Source organism: Aspergillus foveolatus, assembly GCF_047715535.1.
Source record: "Aspergillus foveolatus strain CBS 279.81 unplaced genomic scaffold BDW70scaffold_93, whole genome shotgun sequence".
Classification (NCBI taxonomy): domain Eukaryota; kingdom Fungi; phylum Ascomycota; class Eurotiomycetes; order Eurotiales; family Aspergillaceae; genus Aspergillus; species Aspergillus foveolatus.
The window spans coordinates 17,186-38,242 of NW_027396157.1; the positions used below are offsets into that span (position 1 = coordinate 17,186).

Sequence of the window (21,057 nt, forward strand, 5' to 3'; positions counted from 1 at the left end):
TAGGTCCTTAGGGAAGAAAACCTCAGCGACGTCATGCGGATCGAATCCTCCACTTCGACTTCAACCTGAACTTCGTCACTTACACATCTTGAATCTTCCTATCCTCCTCCTCAACTCTAGACTCTCAACACCATCAACTTAACCGTTTTACTCCTCTAGATCCTTTACCTCTTTAGACAAATATACTACTCATCACTATATTCAATTCCCGTATTGACAAGTCTCCCTAACCACGGACCGAACGATGCCACCCCCTTCTGAACCGCCACGCCCCCCTCCTCCAACAACGCTCCTCATCTACCCAGCAACACTCCTCCTCGGCTCACTCTTCTCTGTCCTCTCGCCGATCGCCCGGTATCCTGACCCCTCTGATGACGCCGTGACTGCCTCCGCCTCCGCGCCCATCAACTACTTCGCCCGCAAAGACAACATCTTCAACATCTTCTTCGTCAAACTCGGCTGGATCTGGTTTACTCTCGCATTCGCCGCCCTCCTCCTGACATACCCACCGTCCCCGCATCGTGGGCGCCGCCAAGTCCAAGCTCTGTCGCGGTACGCCCTCGCGACGACAGCGTGGTACTTCGTAACACAGTGGTTCTTTGGGCCGGCAATCATCGATCGCAGTTTCGTTATAACGGGCGGAAAGTGCGACGACGCGTTGTCTGAATTGAATAACGTGCGGAATGAGAAGGGAGTCATTGGCGCTGGAGTCGAAGATTTTGGTGTTTATTTGACTGCCACTGCGTGTAAGGCTGCGGGTGGCGCGTGGAGGGGCGGGCATGATGTCAGCGGGCATGTCTTCATGCTTGTGCTAGTCACAGCGGTACTGGGGTTTGAGGCATTGGGTGTTTTGGCTCAAGAGAGCGAGGCGGAGGATGATGCGGGTGCAAGTGCAAATGCGAAAACCACGCGTGAGGCAGGGAATGAGGTTAGGACGTGGACATTGCGCTTCGTGGGCGGAGTTGTTGGGCTAGGGTGGTGGATGCTGCTTATGACGGCCATTTGGTTTCACACGTGGTTGGAGAAGGTACTTTTCTTGATTTGTGTCCCGTACTTGCGTGACGAAGCTAATGGTGACAGGCAAATGGTTTACTTATCTCTCTCGGCGCGATATATGTTATCTACTTCCTTCCCCGCCGAATCATCCCTTGGAGGAACGTGGTTGGCATTCCGGGCGTATAGCTGGGTTTTATAGACGGTTTGTATACTACGTGTACAGTAACTACGACCTGATGTACAAATACATACCCTTTACATTTTCGGCTCAGGACCGAAATAACCCCGTTTGAACGCTGTGTTGTTAGCCACTACTTTTATGCTGCAGAAACTCTGGGAAATGCTTACCTCCAGGAATCAGAGCCGCCGCGTACATGACTCTCGTGATGGGCCTCAGATCCTCTGGCGTGGGGTCTTCGGAAAGCGAAGCCTCCATGACTTGCCTCCAGACATTCAAAATCTGTTCACTATATGCCCTGAGATCAACAGCCCTTTCCTTCTCCACCTCCTGTTCAGCCATGCACCGCAATCCCAACGCAGTCCCGAACTCGCGGAATGCAAGGCGGTATTTCATGCTCCGGTCGAGGTAGCGACGAATCTCGAGCAGCTCATCTACCGATTCGTCAATTGCGCACAAGAAGATTGAGGGGGGAAGGAAGTACAAATCTGCTCAAAGCACTTCTCAGCCAAGCGTTGTCCCCAATCCTCCTCCAGAACCCAATGCACAGTCCACATGGTCATCCCTAGATCCAACGGATCCGACGAAACGAAATGCTCACCCTTGCGCTTCATCACGCGTGCGTAATCCTCTATCTCGTCTCTCAGCACTTTTTCACCCTCGCCGTTTCCGCCTTCGAAATGGCATGCAGTAGCCTGCAAGAGTCGGAACATGACAAAACCATCGATCGGATCCAGATTTCCCTCACTGGCGACCAGCGGCTTCGAGAGATCTACACTCATCTTCCAGACCATTCTCGGCTTGTCACTCCCGCGGTTAACGAAAAATGGCCCGTGGATCGCTTTCGCGAGCGCAATCGCCTGCTGATTGTACTTTGGGTCTTTGGTTGCCATACTCATCCGGTTTAGCGCGAACATCCACAGGGTCAGATAATGGTGGTACTGGCCGTCGCCGTCGCTTCCGGAGTCGTCTATCTTGCCGATTCGCAGCCCCCCGCCTACGGGGTTCGATTCACTTGCGCCGGGAAGGAATGACGTGCCCGAACGATGACGGCCGAGGACATTGTGGACAGTGTCGATGAGGCGGGCTGCGAGCGTCAAATAATGGTTGGTGCTGCCTTGGGTGTCACTGTTGAAATTGCGATTCGTTTCGGCGTGGAGAGTTAGGAGCGTGAGCACGCCGAACGCGTCTGTCCAGAGGTAGCGCCCTTTGTGACCGCCGGACTTTTGCGGCGGTACCCACGTTGATGGGTTGGGTAATGAGGACGGGGAGAGGGGGCCGTAGATGGTCGAGAGGGCTGAGGTGAAGGTTTGGAGGATCTGTGACTGCGACTGTGACTGCATGATTGTAGGTGTGGTCGAGATGGAGTGTTGCTGTTGGGAGAGTGATTTGAGGCTCGGACGGATGCTGGATCTGCGGAGCTGGAGACGCAGAGACTTGCAGGTGGAGGTGGCTATGCGAATCTGATGCATCGCTTACTGTTGGATACCCCTGCTGTCACAGTATGAGCCAGTGATGCTTGGCTAACCAGCTGAGTGAGCTGGTTGATGTGGTGATGAAGTCATAATGACAGCTCGCTGACATCCTTCTTGCCTCCATTCCTAACTTTATACAACGTTACACACCACCTTATCCACCTTTACAGATTATACGCACGAGCAGGTGCACCACAAAGAATGAAATGAACAACCTGCGCAATCTTTATAATACCCTCAAGCACCCCTTTCCAACTGCACTCTCATCCAAGCCAAAATCGAACCCCAAAGCAATCACCATGTCCGACCTAACCGCCCTCTTCCGCACCGCCATTCGCCCCCTCCCGGCGATTCACGATCCATCCTTCGCCCTCCCCTTCGACTCGTACGCCCAGAACCGTCTTGTCCTTTTAGGCGACGGCTCCCACGGGACTTCCGAGTTCTACGCCGCCCGCGCAGAGATCACCAAGCGGCTGATCACGCATCATAACTTCACCGTGCTCGCGCTGGAAGCAGACTGGCCCGACGCGGAGGCGCTAGATTGCTACGTCCGCCAACGACCAGGTCACAGAGGTAAGATCGGGAAGACAAAGGGCGACGCCGATTACGAAGACGAGGGCGAGGCATTCGAGCGCTTTCCAACGTGGATGTGGCGGAACAAGGAGATGCAAGATCTCGTCGAATGGATACGGGATCATAACGCCTCTTTACCTGCTGAGAAGAAAGTGGGCATTTACGGGATGGATCTTTACTCGCTCGGGAGCTCGATGAAAGCAATTATCTCATATCTGGATAAAGTTGATCCGGCTATGGCGAAGGAGGCCCGAAGGCGCTACGGCTGTCTGGATCCGTACACGGAGGAGCCGCAGGAATACGGACTCGACGCCCTACGCGGCTTCAAAGATTGCGAGAAGGGCGTCGTGGCGATGCTCCGCGACTTGCTTGAAAGACGCCTTGAGTACGCAGCACATCCGGGCGACGGGGAGGAGTTTCACAGCAGCGAGCAGAACGCGTATGTCGTTCGCGATGCGGAGCGGTACTACAAGGCCATGTACTACAGTAGTGCGGGAAGCTGGACGCTGCGCGACAGCCATATGGTTGACACGCTGAAACGGCTGGTTAAACATAAGCCTAATGGGAAGGTTGTGGTGTGGGCGCATAACTCTCACTGCGGTGATGCGAGGCACACGGCTATGGGGATTCGACGGAGAGAGGTGAATATCGGACAGCTATGCCGAGAGGTCTTTGGCGAGCAGAATGTGGCGCTAATTGGCTGTGGAACGCATACGGGGACTGTCGCTGCGGCGAGCGAGTGGGGTGAAGACATGCAGATCATGGATGTGAAGCCGAGTAGTCGTGACTCGTGGGAACGGATTGCGCATGATACGGGAGTTGAATCTTTTCTCCTGGATCTGCGGGAGGACAGAATGGCTAGAGAGGTTAGAGAGGCCTTGGCGAAGGAACATCGACGGTTGCAGCGGTTTATCGGCGTGATCTATCGGCCGGACACAGAACGGATCTCTCATTATTCCGCGGCAGATCTGGTCAATCAATTCGATGGGTATGTCTGGTTTGATACGACGAGTGCTGTGAGGCCACTGGAGGTCGTTCAGCCGAAGACAGCTTTAGGGGATGAGGAGACGTACCCGTTTGGATTGTGATTTGTCTTTGTTCCCTTTTCGTGTGTATATGTAAATAAAAGTATCGGTTAATGGAGTATTCAATGAGCGAACCGAAAGTCAAGCCTCTTGCTCCCTATCTCGGGGCTGTTCTTGATATAGTCTTCTCGTTCCTGGTACAGTCTATCAGCATACGCAGACTAGAATTGAGGAAGATTAGGGCAGAATGGGTAGATTGGATACCTCCTCGCTCATGCCTTTCCAGATAGTGTCCCTCTCTTTGTTTCGTCTGAGGTAGTAGACCTTTGTCGCGATGAAGAGGATAATCCCCAGTAGGTTCATCCCCAGGAGCACCGAATATCCGCGTTTATACAGCGGCGCATCGTCTTCGCGGAAGATATTATTCCCAATGATGCTGCCCATCTGGACGCACACTGTAATCCGGATTAGCAAGCTCTTAAACCACAATAGAGCAAATGAAAAGGGAGGGAAAAGTACTGTTATAAACTGCCGCCGACACCGTCCTTATCCCCACATTATTCGAGTTCTTGCTCGTCCAGCCGACTAGGATCGCATGGCAGTATGGGTACGAGAGCAGGATTGTCATGACCGCGTACGTGCCCCACGGGTCGATCATTGCATTGGACCAGAAGCGCAGGATGAGCAGACAGGGGAGCACCCAGAGGGATTGGATGCTTGAGACTAGGGCGCGCTCATTGAGCCGTTCAGAGAGATGCGTTAGGAGGTTTAGGAGGAGGATATGTGTGATATTGTAAGGGATTATGAGGAAATTTGTACTGAACTGCCATATCTCCCATCAGTAGCTTTTCGAATGTTGGGAGTGCTGGGGGCAGTACAGTGTCAAACCCTACACTCTTCAGCGTGAGAGTTATATACGTCCGAATCGGAACCATGGGAGTGTAAACGATAAGACCCAGGAGATAAATCGGCCAGAGATCGTAGTCGCATAGGGAGTCCCAGAGCGCTGAGAGGGTTATTGCTTGTCTGTTATGCATATCGCCTATTCCTGTTAGCCCTGCCCTGTTTGCCATATCAAAGGATGATATCTGGACACACCCTTTGACGGATCGTCCCTCAACACCCGATTGACAACGATCCTGACCTCGCGGTCCGAGAACCAACCCTTGGGCCGGAACCATGTCTTCGTCTCGACCGCCGATGCAGGCATCTTGAAGAACGAGGCTACTCCTACAAGCAGGGTTATAAGACCCTCAATGAGAAACAGCCACCTCCACCCCGACCAGTCAAGCACGCCGCGCATATGCAGCACACCAAATGCCAGGAAGGACCCGATAATCTCTGTCACGGAGAGGGTTGTCCAGAAGAGACTATTCGGGTCAGTCAAATCCCTCCTCTAGGTTAGATAAAGGGGCTAGATACCTGAGACGTGTCGGCAGTTCCCTGCTGGTATAAAAATACGACAACCACAGCACGATATCCGGAATAAAGCCGCCCTCCAGCAAGCCCAGTATCGAACGGGTCAGGAAGAACGAGCTCCGGCCGGACAGACAGGACTGCGAGATCGCGACGAGCGACCACAGAGACATCTGGATTGGAATCCAGCGATCTGGCCCCAGCGCTTTGGAGAGCAGCTGGCTTGGCAGTTCAGCGACGAGGAAGGAGAGGTAGAAAATTATGTTGCCGGCGTTGTAGTCTGCCCTTATATTAGTATATCAGCTTCAGGTTCGTGCGTGAGTGGATTGAAGAGGTATGCACCGTTGGTAGACAATCCCAGCTCGTCGAGCATGTTGTCGGACACCGCTTGAATGAGATTGCTGCGGTCGACTTGCAGACCGAAGAACATGACGCACTGCATGCATGGCAGCATCAGCTTGACTCCATCCAGTCGCAACAGGAGTTTACAAATCAGGTAGTGTCGGGGGACGTACGGCCCATAAGCAGACTTTGGCATCAATCCTCCTAATGAGCCTCCTCTCTTCCTCCGTCGTCCAGGTCATGGTAGGGTCAAATACGTGCCGACATTCATATTTTGCTTTTTCGTAGAGGGCTGCATAGCGCTCTGCTACTTCTGGGTCCGCGAAGGGATTCAGTGGCGTTCCGGTCTCGGATTCTGGTTCCGGCTCATGGAGTGCTTCAACTCTAACAAGAGAGCCGTCTTTGCTGATCCTTATACCTGGCAGATCAGTATATGATGAACCCTCGTGACCATCTAGGAGCCGGCGTGTGACCTCTTTGTTAGTGTCCATGTCACTGTCTATCTCTATTTCTCTCTCCAAGGCTGTAGAGAATATGTCCGGGTCAAGAATGTCTAACTCGTTTTCTGAAGACATGGCGAGCATTCAGATTATTAACAGTGTTATATGGATTGTCTGACCGCACGTCATCAGCTCTTGAGCTTGCGTTTTGGGTCAAGTGCTGGGCTCACCGAATGGGGTTGCAGTATACGGGATTCCTGGGGGATTGCGTGCTACACATGCGGCTGTGTTGTCTTGTGATGAGCCAGCGTCTGTGATGCAGCGGGTTCTTATTTCACAGCTTGAACGTAAAATATCCTATTGTCAGCTGCTATCCTAGTTATCGGTAAACAACTGGCTGCAATGAACTGTGAGCTTCCGTTGGGAATTGCGTCATATCGAGGGGCTCTTGCGAGTGAGAATAACCAAGTCACCGGGTACCATAAGCAATATTAGTCGCCAGACAATTTAGATAGCTTAAAAGTATGCAGAGGGTATGGAGACTGGAGTTTGTGGGCTCTAGCTTCAAATATCTACTCTGATACTGACATGAGAGTCGTGCCCTAACTGTTTACCCTATACTACCGCTCAGCAGCCATAAATGCCCCGGATACGGAGGGCGCGTACTGTCAAGTACACTCATCTCTCATTCTCTTTAAAAATAAAAATAAAATAACCTTGTCAGGCCTCATCTATGTGTTATTGCGATGGTAGTTGCACGGAAAATCATACTATTAATATATCTCGTCCATCTTATCTCCATGACTATACTCCAGGACCCCCAACTTATCACACCTCATCAGTTCTCGCAAGCTCCGAGCCTCTAACTTGCAAATCTGAAATCTAACCTCTTATTCCCCTGATCTGTTGTAGTGTTGAGATACTCTTCTTTCTCCTGCAGTACTCTATATTAGCACCATATCCCTTCTGTGGATAAGACTTACCTCAGAACTCATCCTATTCCAAACAGCATCCCTCTTCTTATTCCTCTGCTTGTAGTACCACTTGGCAAACAGATACAGCACGAAATTCAGACAGTTGATTGCGATCAGGACGCGGTTTCCGCGGCGATCTTCATGCACTCCAATCAGTATCTTTCGCACCATCAGCAGGCTGGAAAGTGAGACTTACACAGGGGTTTGTCGTCCTCACGGTAGATATTCGACGACATGATTGACTGGATCTGGACCATCATACTGCTTTCGTCAGTGCCTGCTGTATGTCAAGTTTTGCGGGAAGGAACACACTTGTACAGAGCAGCCGAGACGGTCCTCGTCCGCACCGTATTCGAGTTTGAGCTGCACCAACCGACTTGCATTGGGTGCGCTGTATTGATAATCAGCCAGGTCCCCACATTCTAACCGGTATATCCTTGGTTAAGAGGTGGGAGTGAAGACATACGCGTCGGATACGACAAAATCACTGTGACAAGCGCATAACTCCCCCATCTCGGTGTCCCCTCTGGCAGAACCGCCAGGGCAATCAGACAAGGGAGGAACCAAAACTGCGTGAAGAGGCCGAGGAACGCGCGCTGGTCCCATTTTACGCTTATGTAGGTTAATATCAGCATCTAGGGCCGTCATTAGTCTCGCCCTTTGAACTCTGGTTTTAGGAAGAGAGGAATACGTTGATAGTCGTGAAAATCTGCGCCGGAATACTGAGCAGATTACTCTCGAATGTGTCAAACCCCAGCCCCCTCAGAGTGAGGGTCAAATACTGATCGCTTGGGGCAGGAGGTATACCGAACGTCAGCCCGATGGCATAGATAGGCCAGAGGTCATAGTCGCATAGACTCCGCCAGAGCAATTTCGGGGTGATCGCTTCCCGATTATGCATGTCTCCTTTTGAGGGATCGTCGCGGAGGATCCGGTTAACCATGATCTTCTCCTCGTGCTCGTTGAACCACCCGTTGGGTCTCCAGAAGGCTTTTGTTTGTGTGGGCGAGGCAGCCATCTGGAAGATTGACCAGATGCCTATCAAAAGCGTAAGAAGGCCTTCTATCATGAAGCTATTAAAGGTCAGATTTAGCCCTAACTCAAGAGGCCCTAGAGCAGGGCGGGGACTTGGATCCAGACGTACAGCCACCTCCATCCCTCCTGCCCTTGAGTCCCGCGCATATGGAGTACACCATATGCTATGAGCGGGGAAATGACATCCGTGAGGCGGTTTGCCATCCAGAAAATTGCCAGACGCAGAGGTAGCTCGTCGCTTTTGAAGAAGTAGGACTGTTCCTTTCACCATTAGCAGCCAATCTTCCTACGCCGAACGCCAGTGCAGGGGTGGAGATGGGACGCACAAGGTACAGAATGATATCAGGGATAAATCCACCCTGCAGGACACCGATGATCACGCGCAGCGCGAGGAAGGAAGCGCGACTATTCAGCCAGAACTGTGCTGCGGATGCGATGGACCAAAGGCACATTTGAGCTGGGATCTAGAATATGTTTGGGGTTAACACATCGTTTATCTTGTGCTTTAGATGTAGTTCGAAGCGGGAATGTTTACCCATCTGTCTGGGCCTACAATTCATTGTAATCGTAAGCATATGCCCCGGACAAACTGAATTAGGAACATACCAATCTTCTTACTGACAAGCTGCGACGGCAACTCGGCGAGCAAGAACGCAACCTTGAACAGCGTCTGGCCGAGGTTATAGTCTATGAACGGTTCCCAACATTAGCATCGACCAAGTTCTACCTAGAGCCTCGAAGGTGGACAGGTTAGAGTACCATTCGTGTCTAGTCCCATATCATCCAGGAAGTTGTCAGTATTCGCCTGGCTGATGTTACTCCGGTCTAGATCAAGAGCAAAGAACGCTAGCGCTGCCCAGACGGTGACCTTCCAGTCAATTTTGCGGATTAGAGGCTAACCGACCTGTCAGTCTTGCGTTCACCATTGAAATCAAGCGTGACAGGGCTTCAAACTGGACACATACCTTCTCCTCGCCCCATGTCCACCGAAAAGCAGGATCAAATCGGTGTAGATTCTCATACTTTGGATTTGGCTGGAAGTACGGTGCCAGTTTTGGGTCGTCGTAGACCGAAGGCGGCGTAGCGATTTCTTCAGGATCCCGTCTGTTGCTGTAGCGTTTGAAGAAAGAGAAGAAGCTGGCGATAGCTGGCTGAGGCGGTTTGGCGTTGACGGTCTGCGGTTGAAGTGTCTCTCTACGGCTCGGCGTCGGGCTGTCTGTAGAGTCTTTCGAGCACTCGCCCACGACGATCGTCTCCTTGTTTGACCCGACTTCTGCCATTTTGGAGGATTGTTGTTTGCAAAGAGAGATAAGGCAGGCCGTGGCCCCGCCCTTTTATAGGGTGGATAACGAGCATTGTTTTGATAGTGAAAGACCTGGTAGTGGAGGTACTGGGATGTGGTTATTTCCGCCAAAATGACATGCTCTCTTGGTATGAAGGATGAGCCTCTTGGCTTTTTGGGCTATGAGCGGGACGAACTGAGGCAAGACGAGGCGAGAGATATTTCGTCTTGGTGAGTAAGGTTATGGCGGATACTGCGCTTCAAGGATATACTTTTTGTGGAGACGCTTGGAGGGATATAGTAGTCTGATATAGGGCTGGCCGTCGTCATCGAACGAAGATCGTTGAGCAAAACGTCTCTATAAATTTACAGTAACAACTTCATATGCAATGCGACTACCTACTTTAAGCCGCTTCTATTAATCGCAGCGATCCCATAGATTACAGGATTACAGAAATCTCATCAAACAGCGAGATGCGTGGGGTATACCCATCTCTAGCTATCTCTAGCTCCGAATTCACCCCGCGCGGAGTCAAGGATACTACCCTATGAAGGAGGTGCTAAGAGTGCTGAGTGATTGCAACATCTGCACGGTGCAAGACTTGGGGTCGATGTTGTCAGATATGATCACGATCACAGAATCAACTACGTTATTGCCAAGTCATGCAGAGGAGTCTAGCGTCTTATCACCACAGATGAGGGAGAAGAATGCAAAAAGAGGGGTAAGGGGTCTTGATTCGAGCATATATAAAACTCTTTGGTCGCTTCCTGTGATATTGTGTTTACAGAGTTCTTGGGAAGGCTATCTGGCATATCCGATAATTGCACCATGTCGACTACACTCACCAAAGAAGAAACCATCCCCGCCGTCGTCAAGGCCTTTGACGATACGGCACACAGCGAGGTAATATCTGGGTTACTGATCTATCCATCTATCACCTCGTTACTGAAGGATAGCTGCAGTATGCATACTCCGCGTACCTCCCCGTCTACGACACTACCACAACCTTCCCACCCACCGAACCTTTCGACCACCAGGACCGGGGTCTAAGTGCAGACAAATCCAAGCCGCACATCTTTCAAACCGGAGACCCAAGCGTGTCCATCACGAAGCTAACACCCCGTGTTGGCTCCGAAGTGCGTGGCCTCCAGCTCTCGCAGCTCTCGGACGTTCAGAAAGACGAACTCGCCCTGCTTATTGCAGAGAGAGGCGTCGTGGTCTTTCGAGACCAAGATTTTAAGGATATTGGACCCGAGAAGCAAAAAGAGTTTGCTAGTTATTTTGGAAGGTTGCATGTGCACGTATGCCCTCACCTCTCTATCTTCGGCACTACCTCCTATCATAGCGAATATGGTTAACGGGGGTGGATGATGACAGCCCGTTGGTGCACATGTCAAAGACCATATCGAGTTCCACAACATTTATCTCGGCGCCGACAACCTTTATCGTCTGCAGACGCGGTCGACGAAGCTCACCACAACGGGATACCACTCGGACGTGTCCTACGAGCACCAGCCCCCTGGCGTGACATTGTTGACTCTGCTCAGCGTACCATCTTCAGGTGGTGATACAGCCTGGCTATCCCAGGTTGCGGCGTATGAGCGGTTGTCCGACCCGATCAAGAAATTGCTTGAGGGGCTGCGGGCTGAACATAGTGGATTCCCGCAGGCAGAGAGGGCAAGGGCTGATGGGAAGTTTGTAAGACGCGAGCCGGTGAAGTCGGAACATCCGGTCGTTAGAGTCCACCCGGTATGCCTATAGTCCTATCCATACACGTGGAATAGAAGAGGGGAAGGGGCTGACGATTGTTGTAGGTCACAGGCGAGAAAGCGCTCTTCGTCAACCCCGGCTTCACGAAGAGGATTATTGGCTTGAATGATGAGGAATCGGACGCAATCCTGCAGCTTTTATTCAAGGTTGGCCCTTCTGCCACTTTATACCAAATGTTACTTTTCTAGGAGACTTTGAAGGCTGATACAAAGGTATGTAGCACATCTCCCTCTCCCAAGACATTCAAGTCCGCGTCAAGTGGGACGACAGGACTGTCTCGCTGTGGGATAATCGGGTCACTGCGCATACGGCCATCTCGGACTATGACACCTCAACTGATGGTCAACGGCATGGGATTAGATTGACCACATTAGGAGAGAAGCCAGTTGGGGTTGATGGTTTGGAGACGGTGTGGTAGATTGCACTTAGGGTTCGCTCATTAGGAATTCACTTAATATTTCTAGTCGTAAAAACAGAAGCTTGACCATAGACAATGTCTAGGACTACAATGTTGCCAAGCTCATAATGGGATAAGCATTCGTATATTCAAGCCCTAATTACTATTGCTGGGCATCACTTCCCCTGTGCATCAACAACCACATTGACGCTCTCTTCAGTCTGACTCCCAACGCTCCCCTCAGACTCGACTGCGCCACCTCTATATCACATAATTAGCCTAGTCACATCTCGTTGTTTTATTTAGCAAGGGTATGCAACATACCTCTTCTTTCGATTCTCCCACGTCTGCAAACTCCGTGTCGAGAGCGTGAAAATAATCAGGAGGACACTCATAACCGTCCCCGTAATGAACCCCTTCCTATATTGCGGAGCATCAATCTGCTGCCAAACGACCTGAGGCAGCCATGCTTGAAAGACATACGCCATCTCGTTCATAGAGCCCACAACTAGAGCGCGCTCTTCGTTGTCATCGCTGCAGATCTCGTGCGCCCATGCCATGCACAGACCGCTAAGTCCGTACCCAGCACCAGACATGATGTAGCACGTCCATTTCCATCCCTCAGGAATGTCCCAGACGGCTAGTGAGGCGTAGCATGTTATGTTTGAGACTGCGCCCACGAGGATAGGGGGCCAGCGAGCGCCCCGGAGGATGGAGTCGGACGTCCCTGCAGGTGCACTAGATTAGCCTCCGCTTGGCTGGACGGATGGATTGGGACGTACAAGCGTAGACAAGGGTTGTAAAAACTTGCACCGCATAGGTTGTTGTCGGGTAGGAGTTTATCTGTCCAACCGAGTAGACTGGGTTCGTCGAGGCTTTGAGGTATTGTTGGAAGATCGGCTGGCCGCCGTTGGCGTTGTTGAATGTTCTGCGCGCGTCAGCATTCATTCCTTTGCACTTGACAGTGTGGCTATCATACATGTACAGCCCGGTAAGAAAATAGATATGCCATGAGGTGAAGATCTTCTTGAGTTTCGCTTTTGTGTACGGTCCTCTGTTCTTGCGGCCTTCGAGCTCCATTCGTTTCTGGCTGAGTTTTACTTCCTTTATTCTGTTTAGTCTCGCCTTGCTCTATTTTAAAGGGGGCAAACATACTTGCTTGGTCAAATACCACGGATTAGAGATTTCCGGCACATCCGGTAAAATGACAAAGCCCAATAGAGCAACTGGGAGGGATATAACGCCGTCAATGATGAATAGCCTGTATGCTTCGTCAGTGCATGCTCTTCCAGGATTAGAACGATAAAGTCATGGGAAGCGGAAAAATACCACTGCCACCCCTTAAAGCCTCCCCTCCCACCAAGGTTGTACACGCCGGCCATCAGATATCCTGAAAACATACTGGCGATACCACTGCTTGTGTGGAAGATACATGACCTTTTCGCCAGCTCGTCTTTTCGATACCATGAGCCAATGATGTACTGCATGCCGGGGTAGAATGTGCTCTCGGCGAGGCCTGCAGGCACGTAGTATTAGCATTCTGGGGGTAGAGCATTGCTGGCTAGTATCGAGGTTTTGCATACCGATAAAGAACCTCAGCACGTAGAACTGAGATGCTTTATTACAGCGAGAGAGACACATTGTCAGGATTGTCCAGAGGAGCTAAGCGATGACGGTGATCAGCGATTCTTCCTCGTGTTCAAAAGCATAAGTGAGCCCTACCTCCATCGCAGGCAGCCAATACCGCGGCCGGATCTTTGTGAGCATGATATTGCTCGGGATCTCGCCGATTACGTAGCCCACAGTCCATGCGGCTTGCATGTAGTTCAACTGGTTTTGGTACATGCCCAAATCTTCTTTCCTACGTTTTATCAGGCCTTGTCCTTCTTCATGTGGTGTAGAGCAGGGGAGGGCTCTGGGAGTAACGAACGTACATCCCAGACACAAAAGCATTGTTTATGTTAATCTGGTCGAGGTATTTGATGAAGTATCCTGGAAATGGTCTGCTGTTAGCGAGTACAGTTGGTGAAGTGTGACCGCAAGCGTGGAAACAATAACTCACCAAACGATGCGAAAGAAAGAATTGCAGCATCAAGCTTCGTGAGAAGCCGTCGCTCTTCGGGCGACTTATCGAATGTATCCCAGATGTAACTGACCCACCTTCGCTTGGCCGTTTCTTGAATGATCGTTTCTGAGGCGTCTATGGTTGCCCGTTCGTCTGCTACCTTAGAGGGAGTCATTGTCATTGCGGATAGACCTCTGAAGCAGTCCCGAGGCTGTCTTCCTCGGTTACTGTCGTAATTCCCAGGTTTATATACCCTGGAAAAGATAAGCTCATGCAGTGTGGAGGCAGGATTGCTGATGGGGATATGGAGTCACCTCATCCAAGCTAAACTCGCGCATCCCAAGCCCTAAACTAGGTGAGATTGCTCATCGCCTTCAAGACTCGCACCATCCCGAACATCCAATAACACCTGTGCATCAACCCCAGTTCTGCCGTTACTGAGTAAGTCATGGCAGCTCCTGCGACAGCTTGTGAGGAGGGAAAAACTAAGAACTTTTCCCCTTCCCTCCCGCTGAAGCCACACCATGCAAGGAGCACACCATTTCTGTACAAACGAGGTCATAGATAAGACCATTCATCCCTTCTATTTACCATATATAATTCCTGATGATAATCTAACTGCGGAGTATTATTGCCTGGAATGCACTGCACGCCGGTAGCACCGGAAGTCCTCCTATCCCACTGTCCCTCCGGTCATTAGTTGCAGTTAAAGTCTCAAAAAACGCCTTCAACCGCTCGCGCTGCGCTTCCTTCGCCTCGTGCCATTTTTCCGTGTGTCCCTCGATGGGTGTCAGACCCATTCTCACCCTCGGCCTGTTTATCCATTCTAGGAGATCGTTGACGTAGTCCTCCTCCAAGTCTTTCAGCGAATGGAATCGCTTCCCATGCCCTTTCCTTTTCAGTTTCTCGTTGTATTCTGTTCTCATCTCTTGCTTTGAGGGTAGATCAGCAATACCTGAGAAGACATTTGCTGCGGTTATCGCTTGGAACTCGAAGAGCGTAAAGGTGGCTGTGTAGAAAGGCACGCCGATGAACGCAAGGGTCGGGTCGGGAATGTAAAAGATGTCCTTATGCAGGTTGTGCGCCTGAGTCCCATCCGTCACGAGAATTGCCTCGTCAGCCTCTGCTGGCGAGAGTCTGTCGTTGTGGTAATCGGCCAGGAAGGGGAGGGTAAACTGGTATCCCGTGCAGATGATCACCTGGTCCAGTCCGCAGAGCTCCTGGCCGGATTTCAAGTGTACTTTCAACGGAAGCTTGCCGTCGGCGACTTGACTTTCATTGATAATTTCGTACCGCGTTACTTCGCTAATACGGACGCCATTTTCTGGAAGAATGCTGTCTGAAATATCAAATTCTCCATTCCGCGTGCTCTGGTAGATAGTATCCGCTTGCGGGCATATTTCACGGGCGATGTCAATGGCCGAGACTGCGCCGCCGATGAGAAGAACGTTCTACTAATTAGCAGTTGCTTTAACTACCGACTCGGGCAAATGTACCTTCTTCTCGTAGCCCTCCGGCTTTCGGTATCTTTTGGAGTGATATATGCGATCTGGCCAGCGCGCTTTTGCTTCCGCAAGACCAGGCGTCTCTGGAATTCGAGGGGTATGATAATGGCCAGACGCGACTATTACTGCGTCGAATGTCTAAGAAGGGGTCAGAGTTGTTCAATCAATTCAGGACGGCACCCACAGTTTTACGCTCCTGTTCTTTGAGTTCGTCATCCTGTTGCTCCAACCTAGACCAGGTAACCTGCCATGAATCGCCCTGCTTGGTGAGGTTCTTAACGCGTGCGCCGTAGATGGTAATATTATCGACACCAGTTTTCCGCGATGTATCTTGTATATATTCCTTCATCACGGAATGACTGACGAAGTCGGGTGTCCCCTCTGGCCAAGCATTAAGCTTGACGCGCATCAACGGTGTCGACACATTGTTCTTGAGTCCGTCATAGCATGGCCTACCACATCAGCACAAAACTATTATTCGAGTGAAGAGACATACCCGGGCGGCGCATGGGTGAGGGCGATATTGTGCTCATTCTTATCAAAATATTTTTCCGACTCGAGCGGTTTCAAAGAAGCATACGATGGTTCCGGTGCCACGCGCTCATCATACAACCTGCAACATTAGGTTACTGAAATGATATATATGAGTCGACATACCAAACGCCTCCAGCCGCATGAGACCTTTCATAAACAGTCACATCCAATCCAGCCTGCATTAAGTGTGCCGCTGACACAACACCACTAATCCCAGCTCCAACGACTGCAACTCGTCGAATTCGCGGGCTCATCATGTCGTCTGCTCTTGCTCTCCGCAGCAATGGTCAGCATGAGCCGAGCCTGCACCTGCGTTATATCAAGTGGAATTCGTGCGTGATCTGTCGGAGACTTGAAGCAGGGTAACGCTATCGGCTTTAAGATGGTGTCATAAGTGCAGTCTATCTGGCTTTGATCTATGTCTCGTATGATGGTATGGCTCTTGTGTGAAATCTTTCGTCGCTGAGTAGGCGATTAGAAATCCGAGAACGATGCGTGATAGTATCCCTGCAAGACGGAATTGGAGTATCTCCAACAACTGACAAATGAATGGACAGAATCAGAAAAACAAAGAGGAGAAGAGGGGATCGGACCATCTAGAGACAAGCTCGTGGCGATGCGCAATGATATGCAACGATGGTGCGATAGCGTCCTTTCAAGATTGGGTATGCACATCACGAACATCCATCCCTGAACAGATAAGTTCGCTGCTCTCCCGATCCACTTTGAAATGTGTTGATACGATCGAACAACGATAGTGATATCATACTTGCACCAAGCAAAGATCGTTAAAATGGCCCCAGCCCCAATCGACCCGAGCATCATTGATATTGCCGAGCCCCGAAAGGACACCCTCGGTCTTCCGGCCACGGCCCGCGAGAGACTCGAAAAGGGCAAAGTTGACCTCTCGAATGGATATCCCTATCGTCCTTCTCGTCCTCTCTACCTAGACGATGTTTACCGGATCCGCGACTATGACCGCGAACACATCGATCCCGGTACTCGTGCCGATCCGCAGAAGAAGGCCCTCCTTTCCGCTGCGAAGGGAGTGATCCACTTGACAAAACACATCGGGACCGAGATCGTAGGGTTGCAGCTGAAAGACTTGACTGACCAGCAGAAAGATGAGCTGGGCCTGCTGATTGCTGAGCGCAGCGTCGTGTTCTTCCGCGATCAGGACATCTCACCGCAGGAGCAGAAGAAACTCGGCGAGTGGTATGGCGAGATTGAAGTTCATGTACCATTCCCATTACGAAATACCAAAGAAGTTACTGACTACAACAGCCTCAAGCCGCTCAAGTCCCCGGCGTTCCCGGCGTGACGGTCATGTGGCCCGCTCTGCAGGCAACTGAAATACCAGCCAGTTTTCGTCGTCCGGGGGGCGCCTCTCAATGGCACACAGATCTCGTCCATGAGCGGCAGCCAGCCGGCGTGACCCACCTTCATAATGATACTGTTCCATCCATAGGTGGTGATACCCTTTGGGTCAGCGGATACGCCGCTTACGAGAAGCTCTCCCCGGCGTTCCGCAAGATCATCGACGGCCGGACAGCCATTTACCGCTCCGCTCATCCGTACCTTGACCGTAATGACCCTGAAGCTGGGCCTAAGTATGTTGAGCGCGAACATCCACTTGTGCGCGTCCATCCGGCAACGGGTTGGAAGGCACTGTGGGTTAATCGAGCCATGACGGTTCGCATCGTTGGGCTCGACAAGGCTGAAAGCGACCTAATTCTGGGGTATTTATATGATGTGTATGAAAAGAATGTTGATATCCAGGTGAGGTTCAAGTGGAGTCCTCGTAGTAGTGCGCTATGGGATAATCGGTATGTTTTGGCTTGCTCCACCTTCACGGGCATTGTTGACTTCCTAGGATCACTATCCACAACGCCAGCTGGGATTATGAAGGTTCTGAGCCACGACATGGCGCGCGGGTTACTGCGCTAGCGAGAAGCCGTTTTTCGACCCCAATGCTAAGAGCCGCAGAGAGGCGTTGGGTCTGCTGGGGAAGGAGGAAATTGAGGAGCTGGAGCGATTAAAGCTTGAGCAGTAGTCGAAGCTAGTCGAATCATCCTATCCATTTCGTGGCATACATTCCAATTCAAGGACCTTTGAACGACCATAATTTATCATCGAGCCATAAAAGTTCGATCCCGCAACGCTGGTGGTGGCGCCCCTTGTCTGGGTTGTGCATCATCTCGACGGCAAATCGTATTCCTAGTAAATATGTATTGAGAAGCGATATTAAATATCTTGAATAAGCCTACAACGACAGGCAAGTAATAGAACCCTTTGTTTAGTATTTTATATCAAAGCAGTGACTAGGACCACATCTTTTGGGTAAGGTATAGATACCTGGAGAGTAGCTAAACGTTCGTAGTAGCTATCGAATAGCACGGACCGAGTTTCCACTCGTTCAACCGGTAACCGGGTGGGGAATTCGCACTCTAGCAGGTCCTCATATACTGGCAGATTAAGATCACTGTTTTATTTAACCAACGATAAAAAAAAAACAAGACGCTGTACCGCGAGTATACATGAAGGGAAGACGCGTCTGAAAGGGCATGATGTAAACAAGCGTGGACCATGACGTCAGCTCACCGCCTACCACTTTCGACATTTTATTTACACCGTTAGTTCGTCTCAACAACTCACACTCAACACCACTCACACCACAATCCAATCGCAATACTCGTGCTCAAACCCCTCAAAACCCCCTCAAATCTGCTCATTTCGATTGTTTAGCCTATTATTGCAGTATTTTCTCATAATGGCGGTCCGCCGCTCGGCTCGTCTCAGGAGCCGCCAGTCGCCCGCCCAGGTATTCATTCCTTCTGACGCTCCTGACGCCCTTGCTTATTGAAGTCACTGACCCTCGCTCTTTGGGCAGGATACTCCCACGGAGTTGAATCAAAGCAACGCGAACAACGATAAATCCGAAAATAAGTTGGATGCTGTAATGGAGCGCGAAGAGCCTGTTGAGTCTCCTAAACCCCAGTCCACACCGGCAAAAGTCGCACACACACCTAAAGGAAAGTCGAAGAAATCGCCGGCCAAAACACCAGTCACTTCTCTTACGCGTCCTACCCACTTCGAGATGCATCCCAGCAAGGCACACCAAAGCACTACTAAACAGGCGGACTCGGGCTTGATTCTTGGCTTCAATCCGATCAAGAAGGACGCCCAAGGCAACGTGGTGAAGGATGACCCCGCGCAGAGCACACCCAGCAAAACAAATGCCTCTCCTGCGTCGACATTCTACGGCACCCCAGCGTTCGAATTCAAGTTCTCTTGCCAGGACACGGAGCTTAGCGACGAGGCGAAGAAGCTCATGGAGAGCGTACGTGAGGACGTGGCTCGGATCAAGGCCAATATGGTCAATGAGAAGGCTAATGCCACCGGTGACGCGCCACAAATAACTGAACGCAAGATCGCCAAGCCGAAAGGAAAGGCCGGTCGGTTTTCGGACGTTCATATGGCCGAATTTAAGAAAATGGATTCCATTGCTGGCCATGCCTCCGCGTTCCGAGCTACGCCAGGGCGGTTCCAGCCTGTTCAAAAGACACTTAAGAGGACCAGTTCGAAAGCCCGCCTGGACGAGCCTGAGAGCCAAAGGTCGCCTGCGACTACTACGCTTAAGACCTCAGCTCCTTCTACGCCGTCTGCGAAACGCACCAAGCAGGATAAAGCTGCAGTCACACCTCAAAGCCGCCTACCCAAGTCAGCGATTGCGCGGCCCAGGTCCAGTATTCGCAGCTCATTGCTGACACCAACACGCGCCTCCCTTGCTCGTCAATCTGTCAGCCTGAAACCCCCTCGCACCAGCATGATTCCCTCCCTCGTACGCTCTCCTCTTTCCAAACCTGCCGAGGCACCAAGTACCCCGCGCACCGAATTCAACCCGCGCTTTAAGAGCAACATTCCCACACTGAGCAGTCTCAAATCAATCCTACGGCCCCATCAGCCTTTATTCTCCAAGGACCCCTCTAAGATTGCCGCTGGGACGCACCGAGCAGCTCCAGACTTTACGCCCGACCTTTTGCTTCAACCGTCCCGTGAAAGCTCCCCGGCAGCGGCGCCTACCCCTTCCCCCAAAAAGCGAGTCGAGTTCACACCTTGTACCAAGACTCAAATTGCTGAGGAAGTTATTTCACCATCGCCCTTCAAGAAACCGGCCACAATTACTTACCCTTCGACATCTGACGTCGTCTATCCTACCCTTCCTGTCTTGACTCCGGACCGCAACGCGCAAAAGTCAGCTACTATCCGTTCTGTTCGCCCCTCGGATGTCCCTGTTGAGGCCACTTTGCCTGAAGTTCCGGGAATGCCTCATGGTCTCAGCCACAAAAAGAGACACCGGGCGGCTGAGGATGAGCCCGACCGCGAAAATGTCCCTCCCGCCGACCATAGCCCAGAACGGAGCGTGAAGCGGGTCAAAATCAACACGTCTCAGCCTTCCAAAACCCAGGCGTCAAGCCCGCTCAAATCCCGTTCGCAGACTCCTTCCCGTCTTGGCTCTGGCGCCATCCGCAAGGGAACGCCCGCAAGTGCGCGTTCCAGGAGCCGTGCGCTCAGCATGAGTCGCTTGAACATGCTGGCCCAGCCGAAGAATCGGTCCTAAGCCCTCACATAATGATTACATCTACGAGCTTTTCAATATTAGCATACGGTTGATAAGTTTCTTCTTTATTCAGATAGGTTTATATCGTACAGTTCAGCTCTGTCCAGACTGTTTCATGTACATGTTATTTGGCGGTATGTTGGTGCCTGCGGTTTCCGTTCTGGTTGATTCTCGGGCGCTTGGATCGGCGGGATATGAATGGCGTTTCTTTATGCTTCTCTTTCCATGTGTGCTTAGTTGTGGACTTGTCAGTGTATAAAATTGCACTTGTTGATATGGTACAAATGAACTCTGTTTGATCTACTCTGAGTACACTGCGAAAGCCCGGCACCGAGAGGTCCTGATGGCCCGCAAATCGGACATGACCAGCGGGCCGTTTCATCAGCGGCGTTCAAGCGCGGTATTTGCACACCAGCCCATGGTCTGGA

At 51.3% G+C, this 21,057-nt stretch overlaps 9 protein-coding genes across 9 annotated transcripts; 5 read left to right on the plus strand and 4 right to left on the minus strand.

Annotated features, from left to right (window-relative positions):
* The first annotated feature begins 103 nt into the window (after positions 1 to 103).
* On the plus strand, positions 104 to 1,261 carry BDW70DRAFT_124293 (putative inositol phospholipid biosynthesis protein Scs3). Its single transcript, XM_073734836.1, has 2 exons — positions 104 to 1,027; positions 1,081 to 1,261. The coding sequence occupies exons 1-2, from the start codon at positions 245 to 247 to the stop codon at positions 1,180 to 1,182; spliced, it is 885 nt and encodes a 294-aa protein (XP_073591611.1). The 5' UTR covers positions 104 to 244; the 3' UTR covers positions 1,183 to 1,261.
* Positions 1,262 to 1,300: 39 nt separating this feature from the next.
* Positions 1,301 to 2,646, minus strand: BDW70DRAFT_172078 (uncharacterized protein; the record flags this gene model as incomplete). Its single annotated transcript, XM_073743404.1, has 2 exons — positions 1,301 to 1,608; positions 1,659 to 2,646. The coding sequence occupies 2 exons, from the start codon at positions 2,644 to 2,646 to the stop codon at positions 1,301 to 1,303; spliced, it is 1,296 nt and encodes a 431-aa protein (XP_073591612.1).
* Positions 2,647 to 2,956: 310 nt separating this feature from the next.
* Positions 2,957 to 4,393, plus strand: BDW70DRAFT_144339 (putative erythromycin esterase). The gene has a single exon (XM_073738235.1). It carries the CDS (start codon positions 3,297 to 3,299, stop codon positions 4,308 to 4,310), a length of 1,014 nt encoding a protein of 337 aa, XP_073591613.1. The 5' UTR covers positions 2,957 to 3,296; the 3' UTR covers positions 4,311 to 4,393.
* On the minus strand, positions 4,370 to 6,496 carry BDW70DRAFT_172083 (major facilitator superfamily domain-containing protein; the record flags this gene model as incomplete). The annotated part of the gene is made up of 8 exons (XM_073743405.1): positions 4,370 to 4,441; positions 4,512 to 4,702; positions 4,767 to 5,070; positions 5,126 to 5,289; positions 5,346 to 5,617; positions 5,670 to 5,943; positions 6,006 to 6,099; positions 6,179 to 6,496. The coding sequence occupies 8 exons, from the start codon at positions 6,494 to 6,496 to the stop codon at positions 4,370 to 4,372; spliced, it is 1,689 nt and encodes a 562-aa protein (XP_073591614.1).
* An 811-nt stretch (positions 6,497 to 7,307) lies between these two features.
* BDW70DRAFT_164142 (major facilitator superfamily domain-containing protein) lies at positions 7,308 to 9,734 on the minus strand (the record flags this gene model as incomplete). The annotated part of the gene is made up of 12 exons (XM_073741423.1): positions 7,308 to 7,379; positions 7,429 to 7,556; positions 7,616 to 7,680; positions 7,732 to 7,810; positions 7,886 to 8,054; positions 8,111 to 8,492; positions 8,564 to 8,715; positions 8,781 to 8,918; positions 8,990 to 9,003; positions 9,061 to 9,141; positions 9,214 to 9,349; positions 9,420 to 9,734. 12 exons carry the CDS (start codon positions 9,732 to 9,734, stop codon positions 7,308 to 7,310), a joined length of 1,731 nt encoding a protein of 576 aa, XP_073591615.1.
* An 831-nt stretch (positions 9,735 to 10,565) lies between these two features.
* BDW70DRAFT_153884 (TauD/TfdA dioxygenase family protein) lies at positions 10,566 to 11,925 on the plus strand (the record flags this gene model as incomplete). The annotated part of the gene is made up of 5 exons (XM_073739728.1): positions 10,566 to 10,640; positions 10,694 to 11,038; positions 11,115 to 11,486; positions 11,552 to 11,653; positions 11,728 to 11,925. 5 exons carry the CDS (start codon positions 10,566 to 10,568, stop codon positions 11,923 to 11,925), a joined length of 1,092 nt encoding a protein of 363 aa, XP_073591616.1.
* Positions 11,926 to 12,080: 155 nt separating this feature from the next.
* On the minus strand, positions 12,081 to 16,262 carry BDW70DRAFT_153885 (major facilitator superfamily domain-containing protein; the record flags this gene model as incomplete). Its single annotated transcript, XM_073739729.1, has 15 exons — positions 12,081 to 12,165; positions 12,229 to 12,631; positions 12,687 to 12,832; positions 12,884 to 13,008; positions 13,060 to 13,165; positions 13,234 to 13,420; positions 13,488 to 13,566; positions 13,627 to 13,765; positions 13,839 to 13,896; positions 13,967 to 14,095; positions 14,589 to 15,420; positions 15,466 to 15,612; positions 15,659 to 15,926; positions 15,971 to 16,087; positions 16,132 to 16,262. 15 exons carry the CDS (start codon positions 16,260 to 16,262, stop codon positions 12,081 to 12,083), a joined length of 2,952 nt encoding a protein of 983 aa, XP_073591617.1.
* Positions 16,172 to 18,173, plus strand: BDW70DRAFT_144344 (TauD/TfdA dioxygenase family protein). The gene is made up of 4 exons (XM_073738236.1): positions 16,172 to 16,433; positions 16,487 to 17,245; positions 17,293 to 17,834; positions 17,882 to 18,173. The coding sequence occupies exons 2-4, from the start codon at positions 16,802 to 16,804 to the stop codon at positions 18,045 to 18,047; spliced, it is 1,152 nt and encodes a 383-aa protein (XP_073591618.1). The 5' UTR covers positions 16,172 to 16,433; positions 16,487 to 16,801; the 3' UTR covers positions 18,048 to 18,173.
* A 503-nt stretch (positions 18,174 to 18,676) lies between these two features.
* Positions 18,677 to 20,990, plus strand: BDW70DRAFT_144345 (uncharacterized protein). The gene is made up of 2 exons (XM_073738237.1): positions 18,677 to 18,829; positions 18,899 to 20,990. Exons 1-2 carry the CDS (start codon positions 18,779 to 18,781, stop codon positions 20,627 to 20,629), a joined length of 1,782 nt encoding a protein of 593 aa, XP_073591619.1. The 5' UTR covers positions 18,677 to 18,778; the 3' UTR covers positions 20,630 to 20,990.
* Positions 20,991 to 21,057: the final 67 nt, after the last annotated feature.

What these genes read in the sequence shown, in the direction of transcription:
- BDW70DRAFT_124293 (XM_073734836.1), top strand. Translation starts at nt 245, where the DNA reads ATGCCACCCCCTTCTGAACCGCCACGCCCCCCTCCTCCAACAACGCTC. An exon ending in TTCACACGTGGTTGGAGAAG is followed by an intron (nt 1,028 to 1,080) that starts GTACTTTTCTTG and finishes TAATGGTGACAG; the next exon opens with GCAAATGGTTTACTTATCTC.
- BDW70DRAFT_144339 (XM_073738235.1), top strand. Translation starts at nt 3,297, where the DNA reads ATGTGGCGGAACAAGGAGATGCAAGATCTCGTCGAATGGATACGGGAT.
- BDW70DRAFT_144344 (XM_073738236.1), top strand. Translation starts at nt 16,802, where the DNA reads ATGGCCCCAGCCCCAATCGACCCGAGCATCATTGATATTGCCGAGCCC. An exon ending in ATGGCGAGATTGAAGTTCAT is followed by an intron (nt 17,246 to 17,292) that starts GTACCATTCCCA and finishes TGACTACAACAG; the next exon opens with CCTCAAGCCGCTCAAGTCCC. An exon ending in AGTGCGCTATGGGATAATCG is followed by an intron (nt 17,835 to 17,881) that starts GTATGTTTTGGC and finishes TTGACTTCCTAG; the next exon opens with GATCACTATCCACAACGCCA.
- BDW70DRAFT_144345 (XM_073738237.1), top strand. Translation starts at nt 18,779, where the DNA reads ATGGCGGTCCGCCGCTCGGCTCGTCTCAGGAGCCGCCAGTCGCCCGCC. An exon ending in GCCGCCAGTCGCCCGCCCAG is followed by an intron (nt 18,830 to 18,898) that starts GTATTCATTCCT and finishes CTCTTTGGGCAG; the next exon opens with GATACTCCCACGGAGTTGAA.